Source organism: Stegodyphus dumicola, chromosome 2 (genome assembly GCF_044657685.1).
Source record: "Stegodyphus dumicola isolate Sdum_Otavi_A_Nest chromosome 2, ASM4465768v1".
Classification (NCBI taxonomy): domain Eukaryota; kingdom Metazoa; phylum Arthropoda; class Arachnida; order Araneae; family Eresidae; genus Stegodyphus; species Stegodyphus dumicola.
The window spans coordinates 168,079,385-168,096,874 of NC_140769.1; the positions used below are offsets into that span (position 1 = coordinate 168,079,385).

Sequence of the window (17,490 nt, forward strand, 5' to 3'; positions counted from 1 at the left end):
TTGTACATAATTTTAAATATATGCTTTTGATGTTCAAGTTGATAACAAATAAGATGACTGTATTTATAATTTTAGACTAATTTCATTTATATTTATACTCCCATTTATATGACTTTTCTTCTGTGAATTGCATTTTTTATATGCTTGCTCAAATATCTAGAATTTTAACTTATCTGGCATTCAGCATTTTTTTAGCTTTTTAATTAATCGAGATTGCACTGTGAAGTCCTTTAAAATGTGCGGTTATTTTTTAAAAATTACATTATTTAAAAAAAATTTCTTATATTGTATGTTTAACCTAGTTGATGTGCTTCAACTTACAGAAACTGTATAGATTAACGATTGTATTCAAAACTGAAAGGAGTGGGATAATTTTTTTTTTTTCTGTAATATATTTTTTTTTTTTAAATTTTTAATTTTTCCATGCATTGTAATTTAATTAGAAATATTGCCAGTTTTGGAATTCTTTATAAGTTTATCTGCTAGCATCTAAATAATGCTAACTATTGCTGTTGTTGGCTATAGCTAGCAAATGAATGCTGTTGTTAACCTCAGTTTAAATTAATTTTAGATGAATTCATATTATTCTGGCAAATTTTAATGCAAGATAAACCATAACGATGAAAGTTTAGCAACATTCCTGACTTTTTGCAGTTGAGTATTATATGTAGAGTATGTTCTTGATATTTTATTTTCAAAGTAGACTTGTGCTGTCTGTTCTGATATTGCTTATGTTACATCTATAGCATTATCATCACAATGTAATTTAGGCACTTGTACAAATACAGAAGCTGTTCGCACATTTTTTAGACGATTTTGGTAAGCGTAATAAAAAATCGTTCGCTACAAAGGAAGTAATTGCAATTGTACTATGTTTTTAAAAGTCAAAATTATCATCTGTGGCTTGAAAGTTTTGTTTTTATTCAAAATGGCGAATTTAACAAAGCAGTGGTTCGATAGCTACATTTACACTCTTTCCGAAAAGAAATATGCATACTCTGTTATCCAAAAACGATGTGAGAGTCATGGTTTTGTGATACTAAAGCATCGATAGGTAATATCATAAACAAGAAAGGAAAAAAATGTCAAATTGGAGCCTCAAGTGGGACAACAATTCCAAACAAGTATCCAAGGAAAGAACAGACATCCTCGACTATTGCAAAGGTACATTGTTTAATGTTAAAAGAAAATCCCCCTAGTCAAAGGATAGTTGCAAAATCATTAAAATGCTCGGTGTCCACTGTAAACAAAATGATAAACGTTGATTTAAATCTTAAGAAAGCGAAAAAACACAATGTGCATTGTCTTCTTCCAAAGCATATTGCTCAACGCAGGACACGCTGCAGAATTCTATATGAGAAACACTTATCCAAAGAAAAATGGAAAACAGTTGTCACAATAGATGAAGCATGGGTGTATTCAAATGATTGTAACAAAAAAAGAGCCATTTATTATCATAAAAGAGAAGAAAAAAATTTAAGTACATGGTTCAAAGAATCGAAAGAAAGTTTTTCTAAGGAATTCATGATTGTTGCTGGTTTTTCTTATAATGGCAAGTTAAAAATAAAGAGAGTGCAAAGAAATGTCAAGATTAACTCCAAATACTATCAGGAATATATTTTATCACCAATTTTTCTGAATGAAATACCATCGCTTTTCCCACAGTGCCATCAATCTGTGAGACTTAATCAAAGCTAGCAGTCACACATAAAAATCCACTGTAAATTTCCTAAAAGAAATGGAACAAAAAACTGGTATCAAGGTTATACCCTTCACTAATATCCCTACTAAATCTCCCGATGTGTCACCTATAGATTTTTGTGCTTTCGGACTTTTAGAAACTGCATTATCCAAACGTTGTCCCAAAACCCTAACAGGAAAGCTGTTCGGGAGGAATGGGATAGAATACCTCTTCTGCCATTTCAAAAGGCATTATTATCCTGGAAATTACGGTGTCGAAAGATAGTTCAGAATAAGGGATGTCAAATACAACATTTAAAACACAAGAATTTTATGTAATTTAGTTTTGTGAATACAATATACATCGTCTAAAAAATGTGTGAACAGCCTCTGTAGTCGAAGACTAAGTTTGGTAAGAGTGAAAAAATTGGCTATCTTTGGCAGCTGTATATTAGCACCACCACCTCAGGAAAATGTGGTGATTTTCTGCAGAAGAAAAAAAATGATGTATTATTAAAAAATTATTTATTACTTATATATTTTTCATTTTAATTAGGTATATGTACCTAAAATCGGTAAATCTACCTTATAGGCAAGTTTCTGTTTCTTTTGCAGTGAAGGACATGTTGTAGCATTTACTTTCAGAATAGATTCAAAGCAATAGTTCTTTCTAGCAATTTTTTGTCAAACTACTGTATTGCTCCAGAAATTTTACAACAGTCTGTTCCACCACAGGCAAATCCTACTACTGTTTAATTTTAAAATTGAGTTTGGACTGTGATTATCACGATTGGTTGATTAAAAACCATGAGTTTGCAGTGCAACAAAACAAATGTATAAAAAAGTGGTGACATGGCATATTAAAACTAAAATATAAGCATGGTTCTTTGAAGAATTGTTATTTATAGGTTGCTTAATTTTAAAGTTTCACACATCCTGAAAATTTGGCAACTTTTACTAAGATTCTTCTGCTAATACATAAGTACCTTATATTTGTAATGTATGTATTTAAATCATATATATGAATAATGGTAAATTAAAATATTTAAACATTCCTTCTTAAAAATAAAGTAATGTGTTGAAAATGGCTGCATTGTGAATAGCTTGGTTCTTGATAGTTGAAAAAGCTGCATAATTAAGATTAGTAGCATTCTTCTCTTTTGTTTTATTTTTATATGATGCATAAAGTATTTAGCACAAATTAAGATCTGTTACTTTATTCTGTCAAGAAAGGTGTGGTACTTATTGAACTATGTCATCATCATTCTTCTTTGAGATTATCTCAAGGTAAAATTAATTTCGTGCAAGTTTTTGACATTCCTTACTCAGCCAGAAATATAATAAAACTTTGGTAAGGTGAAATTGGGAGGAAGCAGCAAAAGATTTTGAATAATCGAAAAGTCAGCTTAACAAGATACTAAACTAAAATTATAAGGTTAATTAATCATAATTTAAATACATAAGAAGTATTCAGATGTAATTAAAAGAAAGAAATTTGATTTCTAATCTTATATTTATGTCAGAAAAGTGTTATGTGATATAATGTCATGAAATCAGACTATATGCTGTTTGATTCTATGAAGCAAATGCATTGTTTTGTGAAGGCCAATAATTGATTAATCACAAAGGCAAATAATGAAGTCAAAATTATTTGTTCTAACACTTATGAATTTACTCAGTTTTCCTTTATTCCAAGTAAAAATATTAATTACTTTTCTAATGTAAAGTTTTCTTCAAAGTCACACAATGCAGTTTACTTCAAATGTGAAACTACTAGAAAAAAGTGAGGGTATATATTACAAGGGTTGGAGTTAAATTCTGATTTCAACTGATAAAGAAAGAAATATGAAGCATAAGGTATTTTCCGCATGCCTTCATGGTGTAATTGGATGCATACTCGACATGTATTCGAGAGATCCAGCATTCGAGTCCTGGCAAGGGCTTTGCACATTTTCATGTCTTCCGCTTCAAAATTACTTATTGTCTCTATAAGTGGTGCCTAAACTAAAAGGTGGTGGACAATTATTCTTCAGTACCAGGATTTGGCAATTGGATGCCCTAATTCCCAGTTGTCTTTTTAAAAGGGGAGTATATAAGGTATTTAGGTATATAAGGTATTTTTTCCGTCCTTTCCATCTCTGCCTTTGCATTGCAATCTCGATGCATATTCAAGAGGTCCAGGGTTCAAGTCCTCATGAGGGCATTGCCAATTGTCCATGTGTCCTGCTTCAAAATAACACTGCAGAAGAAAACATTTAAGCATCATTTTAAAATCAATTATCAAATATTTTTAATTTAAAAAATTATGAGTTATTCAAGAAAATTAACAATTTTAATGCATTTTGGAAGAGAAATTCAATTTGATTTATTAAAAATGATTTTATTAAATTTCTCAGCATAACCTTTTTGATATTAGAGAATCTATGTTACTGGGTAACAATTTGAAAGATTTTTATTTTTTGTTACAGGATTTTTCTGTCAATATACTCTAAAAATACAGCAGTGTTTTTAATATTGTTACGTGTATTAAAAATACTAATACATGTTTAATGTAGCAGTACTAATGTTATCAGACAAAAATTTTTGTGCATCAAATCACAAAATGATTGTAATTTAATTTTTAACAAATAATTATGCGCAAACTTTTCAGATGTTATTGTCATATTTTTTTTCATATGATTACAGCAGAGGATAATATTAGGATTATGTACCTGTGAAGAGAAATGCCTTCACTGAAAACTTTTTAGGTCAAACTGGCTTGTATTCATGCTACACTTGGAAAACATTATGCAAATACCCATGCAACCAAGCCAGTATGTTCTCAGGGGTTAAATTTGGGTCAATTTTCATAGTGGTCATTCAGATACTCTTTGATGCTAGTAAGAGCCTACCCAAGGCTGAAAAAGGTACGCAAAATGATTATGGCAAAATAAACTTCTTTAAGTGGAACTGTGATAAATGAATTAAGCATGTGTGTTGTACATTGATATATGTTGCATCTACTCTGTTGATAATCTGAGTACAGCATTTATATAAGTTTTCCTTATTTATATGCATTTCCTGTTTAGATTCTGTTAAAAAAGTTATATAAACAATTTTATAATTATTTTTATAGACTGGGGACTATGTGGTCAGCATTGAAAGTAAAAATTGTGAAAAGCCACCAATTTGGAGAATTGAAGGAAAGAATGTACTACAGTTGTTTGAAGCACTTGAAGATGGAGAAAATAAAAGCATTTTATATCGTAATACTTCATCTGTAAGATTTTTCTACCTTTTTATTAATTTGCTTTAAAGTTATTTTTTGTGTATTTAATTCAGAATTATTTAATTAAAATATTTATTTTAAAGTATTTAATTTTTATCAAAATATACTTAAGCTAAAACTGTGGATTTTATTTAAAAATGCGTATTTTTAAAATACGCTGGTGGTAAAATAAATTAAGAGAATTTGCGTATTTAATCGAATTGCATGAAAAGAACTGAACTGAAGGGAAAACCACTGCTTCTAGATAAAAATTCAAATCTTGTATGTCAAATATGTAAACGTACACGTGTGTGTAGGCAGAGCCAGCAGAAAAACAGGCTTTATAAGCATGTGGATGGTAAGACGAATTGCATTCGCTAGCCCACCTCGGCGAATTTCTTGGTGTTATCTTGCAGCAATTGGTTAAATTCACATCGGAACAGTAAAAATGAGTAACCACCAATGTTTAGATGATGGAATGAGGTGGCAAATTGTGGGGAGGCTAGAGGCAGGCCAATCGCAAGTCCAGATATGAAGAGAGTTTAATTTACCTCCAAGCTTTGTGTGTAATGTATGGAAACAGTTTCAGGATACTGGATCCGTCGAGGGAAAGCCAGGGGTAGGTCGTCCAAGAGCCATTATGGCCAGAGAAAATCGCTATTTGTCCATTTTAGTGAGGCGTAACAGAAGGGCTACATCTTCTCAGCTCTCTCGGAACCCGTGCAGCCGCAGGAACCCGTGTAACAAGGGTGACTGTTTCAAAAAGACTGAATGAGAGAGGGTTGTTTGCCAGAAGACTGGCTGTTTATGTCCTGCTCACGTCTACAGACAAGAGAGTCCGATTAGCATGGTGAAGGCTGATAGTGATTGAGTACGGAGCAATGGGTGACCATTCTGTTTTAACCTAAACACCGATTTTCATCATAACGGAAGGCCATATAGAGCTCTTCTGGTCGACAAATTTCTTGAGAGTGAGGATATTCACCCGACGAATTGGCCAGCCACTTTTCCAGACCTTGACCCTATAGAACATGTCTGGGACACTCTGGGGAGGGCAATTGCAACTTGCAACCCCCTTTGATAACCATCCAGAAACTGAAAACAGTGTTGCTGAATGAGTGGGACCAGTTGCCACAGGCACTGATAAACTGCCTTATTTCCAGTATGACATCACGCTGTGAGGCCTGTATGGCTGTAAGAGGGGACCATACCCCCTATTAGCCCCCCCTTTTTTTTTTTTTTTGTGTGTGTGTGTGTCTTCTGCAACCGCTGTTTCAGATCTTCAGACTCCCAAAAGTTTTACACACGAACATGTGTGACTATTATAATTGTTGAATGTGTATTTTGTTTGTATTAAATCAACCTATGTTCACACCAAATTTTATTAAAATCTCCCCAGTAGTTCTGGAGATATGAAAATTCTCTTAATTTCTTACACCAGTGTATATGACATATTTGTAATAAACTATTTCAAAAATTTGTATTTATATAATTGAAATATAACATGTAGTTTTGGATAAACTGTACTAAATTGTATAAATTGTTCTAAAATTTACAGTAATGGGAACACATTAGACACAATGTAATAGTATTTGTAGAAGTAAAATGCCTTATGTTGCATTTTTTTCTATGTAAATGTATCTTTAAACTTTTTTTTCATTTTCTATCAACTAAGGATTCATTAATAAGTGATTAAATTTATGTAACATATTTAATTTCATTTGAGATTATGGTTTGCAGAACAGTTTGGCTACATGGTCAGTTTTTTAGCTTATATATGTAAAAAAAAAAAATCCTTTTTCTTTTACAGAGCCCTTTAAAAATCCCCCTTTCTAAAAGACATGACATCTATGTATTTTGACATTATAAAATACCTTAGCTGATCTTTTGTCCAGTTTTTCTTCTTTTTGGTGCTGGCACTTCATCTGTTTTCATCTGCACTTCGTCTGTCACGGTACTACTCCGTTTTGAGGACCGTAAAGAAATTGCAGCGAAAATGTATGCGCAAAAGCCCCAAATCTAGCATACGCGCTGATTTCAGATTGTGGAAGTTTATATAGTTCTATATTTCTTAAGACGCCATTGAAATACTAGTTTAATTTTTAAATCCTTTTTTCATTTTCATTTTTTTTTTATTTATATATATATATATATCCTATGAATTTAACTATTTGGGAATTGCCCATGACGAAAAGTCTGCAATAGAATTTTGGGTAAAGTGCAGAATCACCCACTACTTCACACGCTTTTAAGAATTGCACATACTTGGTATCCTTCTACACATTGCCCTATTTTCACTTTAGAAAAAAAGTCCCAGAATTGCACAAAAGCGCCATATCTAGCGTACGCGCTGATTTCAGATCGTGAAAGTTTATATAGTTCTATATTTCTTAAGACGCCATTGAAATACTAGTTTAATTTTTAAATCCTTTTTTGATTTTAAATTCTTTTTTGATATACTATGGATTTAACTATTTGGGAATTTCCCATGACGAAAAGTCTGCAATAGAATTTTGGGTAAAGTGCAGAATCACCCACTGCTTGACACATTTTAAAGAATTGCACATGCTCGGTATCTATGTACACATCAACCTATTTTCACTTCAAAAAAAAAAAAAGTCCCAGAATTGGGGGGGGGGGAAAATGGCACTGCTTACACCCTTGACTTTATCTATGTACACATCAACCTATTTTCACTTAAAAAGTAAAAGAAAATTGACAAGAATCCACTTGTTTTTGCCCTTGTAAAAAGCTGCAAACAAATAAGTGGGCGATTCTGCACTTTACGAGAATTTTTTCATAGAAAAGGCATCATTCATTATAGAAAATTATGCTTTAGCGATAACTCGTTAGCGAAATAACAATGCAGGCATCCATTCATTTACGTTTAGCAATTTTTATATAAATTATAATAATAATCTGAAATAGTTATTTATTCTTATGCTTCCAGTCAATTATGTTTAGCCTTTTTGTATATAAATTATAATAATAAAAAAATATTATATGAAATTAACCTTTTATCTAAATTAAAACATCAATCTTAGATAGTTATTTACTATTATACTTCCTTTCTTGCATTAGGGTTACTGCAATTATTTTTGGCAGCACTAGCATCAACAATATTTTTTTATGGCCCTCAAAACCGAATAGTACCAAGCTCATTAATATCTTAATTCCAGAGTTGCCAACTCTCCCGATTTAGGCGGGAGACTCCCGATTTTCGACCGCTCTCCCGCCAACCCGATTTACAATATATTTCTCCCGACTTTTTCTTATTCTTAAAATTTCTCACGATTTTTATGGAACTTGGCTTAATACTTTGTTATATAAACAAAAAAAAAAAAAAAAGTGATTTTGGCAGTCTGAAAGCAATTGAATTTTCTCTAGGTTATATTTAAAACAAAACCTTGCGAATTAGATAACTTCTGCTTTGTAAGTGAGAGCAGAGCATATACGTATCCAGAAACGTCGTTCTCCAGTTCTCCAATGGGGGCATCGTGCTCCACTACGTGTCAGCTGGCATATATTAATTAGCCAATGAGGACAAAGCCAGCTGTTATTTGGATGTTCTTTAGTTATTTCGGTCATTTTGTCCTGAGTTGTTTGAGTATACGTGCCTTAGGGAAATAGTTTTAGAAATTATCATCTTTTGTTATGTCTGCCAGAAAGGTGAAATACTCGTGTACGTTTCAAAAATCGTACACAGTTGACTTTCTTTCCATTATTTCCTCAAGGAAATGTAATAAATTTGTGATGTGTACTGCCTGTCATTGCGATTTTTCGATTTCGCATGGTGGAAGGGCGGATGTTCTCAAACATGTGCGTACACAAAAACACAAGGACAACATGAGTTGTGTTGAAAAAAACAAAAAATAAAATTTTTCTTCGGAAACAGAGGACCAAAAAGTTGCTAATGCAGAATGTCTGCTGATGGAATTTTAAAATATAGGGAGCTGTCTAGAATTATGTTGGCCATCTTGACAGTTCCCCATAATAATGCAGAGTGTGAGAAAATTTTCAGTATTGTTGCAAAAACGAGGACTAAATTTAGATCTAATATTAGTGATGACACATTAGAAAAGCTTTTATTAGCGAAAGCAGGCCTACGTGGCAATTACTACGAACAAAATTATGAAGTTTCTTTCTTAAAGAAAGCAAAATCTGCCACTGTTTATAACATTTGTATGAAAACTAATTAAAGTGGTTTTCTTTTTTCTTAATCGATGCAAGTAATAAAAATGTTTTTTATGTGTAAGGTATTTTTGTGTTGCTTGCATTTAAGAATTAGTTACTATTTAAAGTTAATTCATTACAAAAACTATATTTTCATCATTTAAAAAGTCTTTTTAACATTGTGAAAAATCTCCCGATTTCTTAAAAAAATCTCCTGATTTTTGAGTGTCATAGGTTGGCAAGTATGTAATTCTTAAAAAAATAATTCTGATCATTATTTCTAGAAAATCACTGAATTGTTAAATTCCAAAAAAAAAAAAATTTTCAACTAAAAATCTTTGAAAGATTTAATAATAAAAGTCCAAGTTAAATAATGAATTAAATACTATTTAAAGAAATTTCATAATGCATCATATGAAATATTTTCATATATATTAAAAAAAGACTGCAAAGAAGCTTAATAATTCCCCCCTCCCCCCATTAAAGGGATTTGGTGCAGATTTACTCAAAGGAACTTATGTTATTGAAAAAGATCAAAAATAAATGCACAGTTTATTAATAAAATTATATAAAAAAGTGAAAATTAAGCTTCATCTTCAATCAAAATTAAAAGTTATGTTATCATTTTTATACTCATAATCATAACAGGGTATTATTCCAGTTTTATCAAAAATGTTTTGTGGGGGTATGTAATCCATGCAGCATTTATTAGTACAGTTTCATTTGTATTTTACATTTTAGAATGCTATTTAAAATTTGCTTTCATGGAAACAAAATTATTGCTTTTGACTTGATTAAATTAATATAACTAAAATCTTATTCTATGCCTGTATGTTTATACAGCATACACAAAATTTTAAAAGCACATTCAATTAGTTTATTTAAAGATTTTCACTACCCTGATCATTTTATTATCTACTTTTGTTCCACAGTGTAATGATATTAACATTATTCTGTTTTTGCAAAGTGTTTGTGCTTGCACTGTGATTTAATTTCCACTGAAACATCTGATTAAAGTAATTTGATGACTGAAGTAATGAAGTATTTTGACAGATCAAGGCATTAGCCAAAGAATAAAATATTAGTATATAACACAGCATATAAATGAAGACAGCTTTTAAGTTGCTTTTAGTAAAGAAATGTATTTCTTTTCACAATCTTGTATAATTTCTTCTGAATAATTTTTGTTTTGCAATTAATTTTCAATTTTATAGCTTAAATAAGGCTTAGGATTCAAAAGATCATCTAATACTATTTTGAAGATATTAAATTTTGTGTCAGAAGTAAAAGGTTTGCTATGTAGGGATTTCATTAATAGTATTAAATTTAAAAAATAATTTGTTGGGTCTTGTTTATCTGCTTAAAATTTGAGGTTCAGAATATTTCCTTTGCATAAAATCGATTGTAAAAATAAAAGAAGCAAATGATTTGTTTCATCATTATAGATCAGATTTAATCATTTTACAGTGTAATAGCTATTGCTAGTGTAAGTAATATCAAAATAAATTTTAGAGTCATCCTGCTACAGGAGTTTTGTTATTGACCTTTGTGACTAATTTAATTGTTGAATTTTAAGTTGTACAATTATATTACTAACTGGGTGATGTAGCTGCTTCTGTGTGGTCTGATGCACTGTGCAATATGCAAATCATTTCTATGTCTCTTATAATAAAAAATTCCAGTACTATTCGGTTTTGAGGGCCATAAAAAACCGCCAAACTATTGTTGATACCAATGCTGCCAAAAATAATTGTGGCAACATTAATGCAAGAAAGGAAGTACAATAGTAAATAACTATCTAAGATTGATGTTTTAATTTAGATGAAAGGTTAATTTCATATAATACTTTTTTATTATTATAATTTATATAAAAAAGGCTAAACATGACTGAATGGATGCATAAGAGTAAATAACTATTTCAGATCATTATTATAATTTATGTAAAAATTTCTAAACATAACTGAGTGGATGCCTGCATAGCTATTTCGTTACTGAGTTATCGCTGAAACAGAATTTCATCTCGTTGGTTGTTCAAACATAATTTTCTGTAATGAATGTGCCTTTTCTTTGAAAAAATTCTCGGTAAAGTGCAGAATCGCCCACTTATTTGTTTGCTGCTTTTTACAAGGGTAAAAACAATTGGATTTTTGTCAATTTTCTTTTACTTTTTAAGTGAAAATAAGTCGATGTGTACATCATCATCATAGATAAAGTCAAGGGTGTGTACAGTGCCATTTTTGTGCAATGCTAGGATTTTTTTTTTTTTTTTAAGTGAAAATAGATTGATGTGTACATGGATACCGAATATGTGCAATTCTTAAAAACGCATCAAGCAGTGGGTGATTCTGCACTTTACCAAAAATTCTATTGCAGATTTTTCATCATGGGCAATTCCCAAATTGTTAAATCCATAGGATATCAAAAAAGGATTTAAAAATTAAGCTAGTATTTCAATGGCGTCTTAAGAAATATAGAACTATATAAACTTATGCAACATGAAATCAGTGCGTACGCTAGATTTAACGCACTGTTAGATGAGCACGTTTGCTAGATTTGGCGCTTTTGCACATACATTTTTGCTGCAATTTTTTTACGGTCCTCAGAACGGAATAGTACCAAAATTCCAAATATTTATGGTAGTTTATATGTTGCATATGAAATGAATAATTCTAAACAGTGATAGAAATTTCTTATTTGTCTAAAAAGATGGATATATTTCTTTAAAATTGCATAGGTTTTATGATGTGCACCTACTATAACAGAATAATTATTACTTTTTATTCCAATGAATTTCTTTACATTAAACTTTTTTTTACTAAGATGTTCTTAAAAGTATCAGAAATGCTATTTGCTGTTCCATCTTCTAATTTTTTGATATCCAAAAAGTAGCAATCATAATTTTTCAGTATTAGAATAACTTTACTGATGTAATGCTATTAAACTTGTGCATTAAAATATAATTTCTTTTCATCAGTAATTAAACTCTAATGTTTATGTGATGATTTTTTTTTAAATGTTTCTTTCAAGTCAAGTGTGTTATATGAATTTTGGATTATGAGCTGAATGCTGTCTTTCAAAAATTGTGGCACATCACTGAAATGTATTGTAGAATAGGTCATCTTGTGCAGTATAAAAATATCAGGTTTTAACGAAAATTTCTTGCCACCGCAAATATCGACAGCGCAAAACAGTTCACGTGTTTAATCATATTTTGTCAAACAATTTTTGTCATTTGAAAGAAAGTGACTCACTTTAGAACACTTTGTTGGGAAATTTGTTAAAAAAATATTGTTATTGTTAAATACAAAGTGTTTGAAATGGAACTATAACACTACTGGAAAAGAATCATCATTTACTTCCAGTTCTGTTGCAAAAAGCCAGCTACAGAATGTCACCAAATCATGTGTATAGCTTTAGATACTAATGTTGTATCATATGACACTGAGAAGGTTTGGTACAAGCATTATGACTTTCAAGAAGCAAAGTGCTCTGCCCGGCCAGCCTGTTGATGTTGATGAGACCTACCTGTGAGAAATTGTGGAAGGAAGATTAGTATGCAACCACTTGAGGGTTTGCTAAGGAGTTAGATATTAGTGCCATGCTATGCATTGTATAAACATGACGTACGGGTTCAATCACTGGGAGCCACTTGAGCTGACTCAAGCAGATAAGTTAAATTTATCTGCTTGAGTTTTTAATGCGAAAACTTTTAAGATGAAGTATCAATTATCATGAAATAATACTACAGTCATGACAAACTACTATGTATTTTCATGCATTTTTTTTTTCCCCCTCTCTTAACATGAAATAAAAATCGCTTAACATGAAAAGATTTCCCTTCTGGGAATGAACAAAATATGGAAAACACCAGCCATGCAGATGAGATTTAAGAGGGATGTGAAATGAATTTCACATGTTTCGTAAAAAGGAGCTAACTTGGCATTGAAGTACCCTCGGAATAGCCTGTAACACGAGCCAATTTTGTTTTTCACCCTCTACCCCTACAAAGGCCACACAGAAATGTCTCATCTCTCATTAGCTGGATTTGGAATTCGATGATGAGTGCATCACAGTGTGAGTAAAAATCAGTGAGGTGTTTTTTTTATTATTATTATTTTTTATTTTGAGCACAACGGCAAAGAGCTCAGAAGGAAAGCAAACAGCTATATTGCTTAAAATAAAGATGGAGCTTCTTAAGAATCTGTTGATCGAAAACAGAAGAGGAAAACGGAAATTTGTTAAGATTTTGGTATTGCTAAGTCTACATTATCAACAAAAATTTAAAAAAAAAAAATTTAAATCTGAAAGGTTTCAGATTTTAAATTACGTCTAAAGGTTTTTTTTTTTTTATTTTTTTTTATTTTTATTTTTTACGTATTGTATGTTGCCTTTATTTATTAAATATCATGTTCTTCGCACTTAAACCATAAATTTCAGTTGAATAACAGTGTCGCAAAATAATTTTAAAATAGCCTATCTTTAGAATTTCCAATACACAGTTCCACGTGGCAGCACCTTTTTATCTCCAGTCACTTAGTGCTGTATTTTGTTGTTTTATTGATTTTTATTAAATGCATGCTTATATACATATCTATTTAAATAAAATATACATAAATATGTATATATACATGCATTTAATAAACTTAAATTTATTGAATATATGATTTCCAATATCCTTTAACACAAAATTCTTTTAACACGAAAAAGTATTTCAATCGCCTCAGTTTTGTGTTAAATGATTTCCATTGTAAGTTCAAATACAAACAACATACAAAGTACTAGTACAAATACCATACTTTCAAAGTTCTGGTCTTTATTTGTAATGGACAAAATTTTATCACTAACTGAAAAAGTAATACAGCTATGAAGTGTTGAGCAAAAATTTTCAAAATAATGGGATATGAAATAAAAGTAATATAAAGGATCACTGTAGGCAAAAGCTGTACTTTGTGCACGAATAAAAAAAAATTTTTTAAATTGCCTGCACCATATAAGTTGCAAATAAGTTAGGAATATAACAGTTTTAATTAATTAAAATTATTCTGAAGCCTATTTATTTTCTGGAATTACAATGGTTTATTTAAAATATTTTTCTGTGACATAATTGGTAATAATTTTATTAAATTGTTATGAAATAAGCTTAATTTAATTGAAATGAAAAATAACAGTATAATTATTGAAATGAAAAATAACAGTTTTATAAAATGCCATTTTAAAGCTTGTTCTTTGAGTGTAACATTAGTCTGAGATCCTTAAATTTGCTAACGTTGCTTTGCCAGTTGAGCTATAAAAATTTTACTTGGCAAATATGAAAATTTTATAAATTATTAATTTCATTTTATTGTAGTGTATAATTTTATGTATCAGATATTTTATGTTAATAGTAGGTGATTATTAACTTTTTATTTATAAAATTCAAATATTTGTGTTTAAATAGATCAATATATGTATGTAATTCTTACGGTTGCTTTTTGTTTACATTATATATGTATAGTTAATTTAGATTTTGAAATAGTAATTTTTTTTTCCGAATTTTTTACAGTATTCAAGGTGGAGTCCTTCTTCAAAGCATAAATATTCTAAACAACCTGTGAAAATCATTAAATCAGATGATGATACTGTGATAGTAGAAATATTAAAAAATACTGAAAATGTAGATGATAAAGACATTAGTGGGTGAGTAAAAAAAGAATTGACATTGGTGATTAAGAACGTTGTTTTAACAATAGAAGACTCATGATATGGAGTCTCTTTTAATGTTTTTCTCATGCTCGAGAGAAGGCAGCATAATGAAATCTGTAAGCTTAGTGCTTTAATCAGGATTGCATATAAAATTCTGTTTCATTAACCCCATTATTTGTGTCACTATTTTCAATTACTAAATGGCAATAAACTTAATGCTAAATGGCAGTAAAGCTTTATGGCTTTATTGCCATTTAGCATTTTTCAATTAAGGACCTGTTTTCATCTTTGGAGCTTTATAATTCTGTAGGTAAACCATAAGCATTGATGATGAGTGTGCTCCAGAAGTTATAAGATAATTATTGGTCGTGTCCATTTTCAAGTGTGTATGAAAATTAAGTACACATTAATATCATACTGATTTATGTAAAATATCTAGAAAAGGGCAATTTGAAAGAAAATTGATACATATGTTTATAGAAAGAATTTAATTACTGACTTTGGGAAAACCAAAAAGATGTACAAATTAAAAATATCGTTATTCTAAGTAATGACTGCGCTATAGCATTCTAACTAATCTGATCTAGAATTAAAAAGCAGCTTGAAATTTGTATGTATGCATTTATGAGAGTGATATGTTAATTTTTGGAACTCCATTTTAAAGCAATACATGTCAGAAATATAACACACAGGGAGTATTTTTCCAAGGGGATTTCATATATTTAGACTGCAGACTAGGAATTTAAAAAAATTGTAAGCATATTTAATCTTACCATTAGGAAGTCTTCTCTTCTACTTTTTTTTTTAGTAGCAATCCATGCTTTTCTTCAAAGTTGTGTTTAAATATTATTATTATTATTTATAAATTACTATCTGCATTAGTCCTATTTGACATTCAAAGCTACAACACTTTATTTTAAAGTGTTGTAGCCTTGAGTGTCAAATAGGACTTCCTCCAGCTGCAAGTGGGAAAATGAGATGAGCTTGCATGTCTTAGCTTGCATGCAATTACAGGTGAAGCCTTAAGAAATTTTTAGCCAGTTTGTGGGAAATGAAACTTCTAACACCTTATCATAGCTCTCAATTGTCCCAGTTTCACTGGAAGACTTCCAGTTTTTTGTCACTTCTCCTCATTTCCTATACTCACTAAAATTTCCCAGTTTTAATATTTAGCATTTACTTAGGAAAGTGTTTCCCAACAGTAAATGAAATGTATTAAATTAATGAAACTTAAATTGTGCCCTTCCACTCTGAGTGATTGTCATGCTTCTAACCATACTGCAAAATTTGTTAAATTTTATTTGATCTAAATTCTCTTAATCTCTTTAGACATTTGTAGAATTTTTTATGAAAATTCAATGCATGATTAATCAGCTAATATTTGTATTTAATTTTGTTTTACATCAATATTATATCAATATGGTACATTAAGTTTATATTCATGCAATAGTACATTCATTAATTATTAATTTTATTTTCATCATATTTAAAAGTACTTTGATAAATGAAAGCTTTCCTTCCTTATTCAAGATTTTCTCAGAATAAAAGTGAAAGTAATAAATTTCAATATTAATGTATTTTGCATCAGAATAATATTATAAATAGTTCAGCAACCTGAATCGTGCATTATGAAATGAGTTTGGTGTTCTTTTGAAATAATGTTTTTGTGCAGTGGGAAAACCTCCTGGAAACTCTAATTCTGGGCATGAGAACCTTCTAGTTTTCCATTTTCAAAGTTTCCAACTTCGTTAAGTAAGTCCATTTGTTGAAGGAAACTTTCCCATCAAGAGAGGAAATTAGAGGTATATTAAGGATTGACGTTTTGGTCAGCATGAATTCTTTGGCTCTGAAGATATTCCTTGAGAAAATGTTGTATTTGAGAACAGTTGAATTGTTGTGAATGAACTCATAATATAATTCATTAATTTTAATATTGTTCTGTATGTTTACGCAATTAAAGTCCATAGTATCCACAGTATATCCACAAATCATAGTATTTTAGCTGAATGTTGGCAGTGGCATTTTTTTCCATTTTAGTGACAATATTCCATGCCACTCTTGATTAAAGACTTAAACACATGCATGTAAAGAAAGTAGAACTACATCAAAAAAATTAAAGCAAAATTTAAAACATTTGATTTAAACATCAGATTTGTGTTTGAAATGCTCATATGCAAAAATATATATTAAAATGAAAAAAAAAACTTTCTTGGATTTCTAAGAGCATTTCATTGAAGTTTTTTATTCACTGTAACTGACAAATGATTCTCAGAGACATTAAAAATCTCAATCTTGATAAATTAAACCTGGTTCCTGTATGAATACTATTTTTGCTGTGAATGGTAGAATCGTTGCACTGTCATAGAATAGGCTGAGATTATGGTTACTGTTAAGTCTTCCCACTAAATCTTTTAAGAGCTAGATTAAAAATATAAGCAAAGAATTAAGTAATCTCTTTTTAAAATTACATGGCATCGAATATCTAGCGTTTTATTTTATTTTACATGTTTTGCTTTGTACTAACGTATAGCTTTTTTTAAATCCCATTTCCTAAAGCTTCAACTGCGTTTTGTGTGTGCCTGTATTTGATGGCAACAATTTGAAAAGTGAAGTGCCACAAAATGCCAAAACAAAATTAATAGCCCTTCTGGACTAACGCCCTTTGGACTAAAAAAATCAGCATTGCCCTCGCTGGAATTCGAACGCTG

The 17,490-nt window shown here is 30.3% G+C and overlaps 1 protein-coding gene across 1 annotated transcript in view; it reads left to right on the plus strand.

Annotated features, from left to right (window-relative positions):
- LOC118194383 (uncharacterized) overlaps positions 1 to 17,490 on the plus strand; it is a 100,237-nt gene that overhangs the window by 21,910 nt on the left and 60,837 nt on the right. Inside the window, exons 5-6 of the mRNA XM_035365531.2 lie at positions 4,796 to 4,939; positions 14,643 to 14,776. Coding sequence (XP_035221422.1) covers positions 4,796 to 4,939; positions 14,643 to 14,776 — 278 coding nt within the window. The remainder of the gene's footprint in view (positions 1 to 4,795; positions 4,940 to 14,642; positions 14,777 to 17,490) is intronic.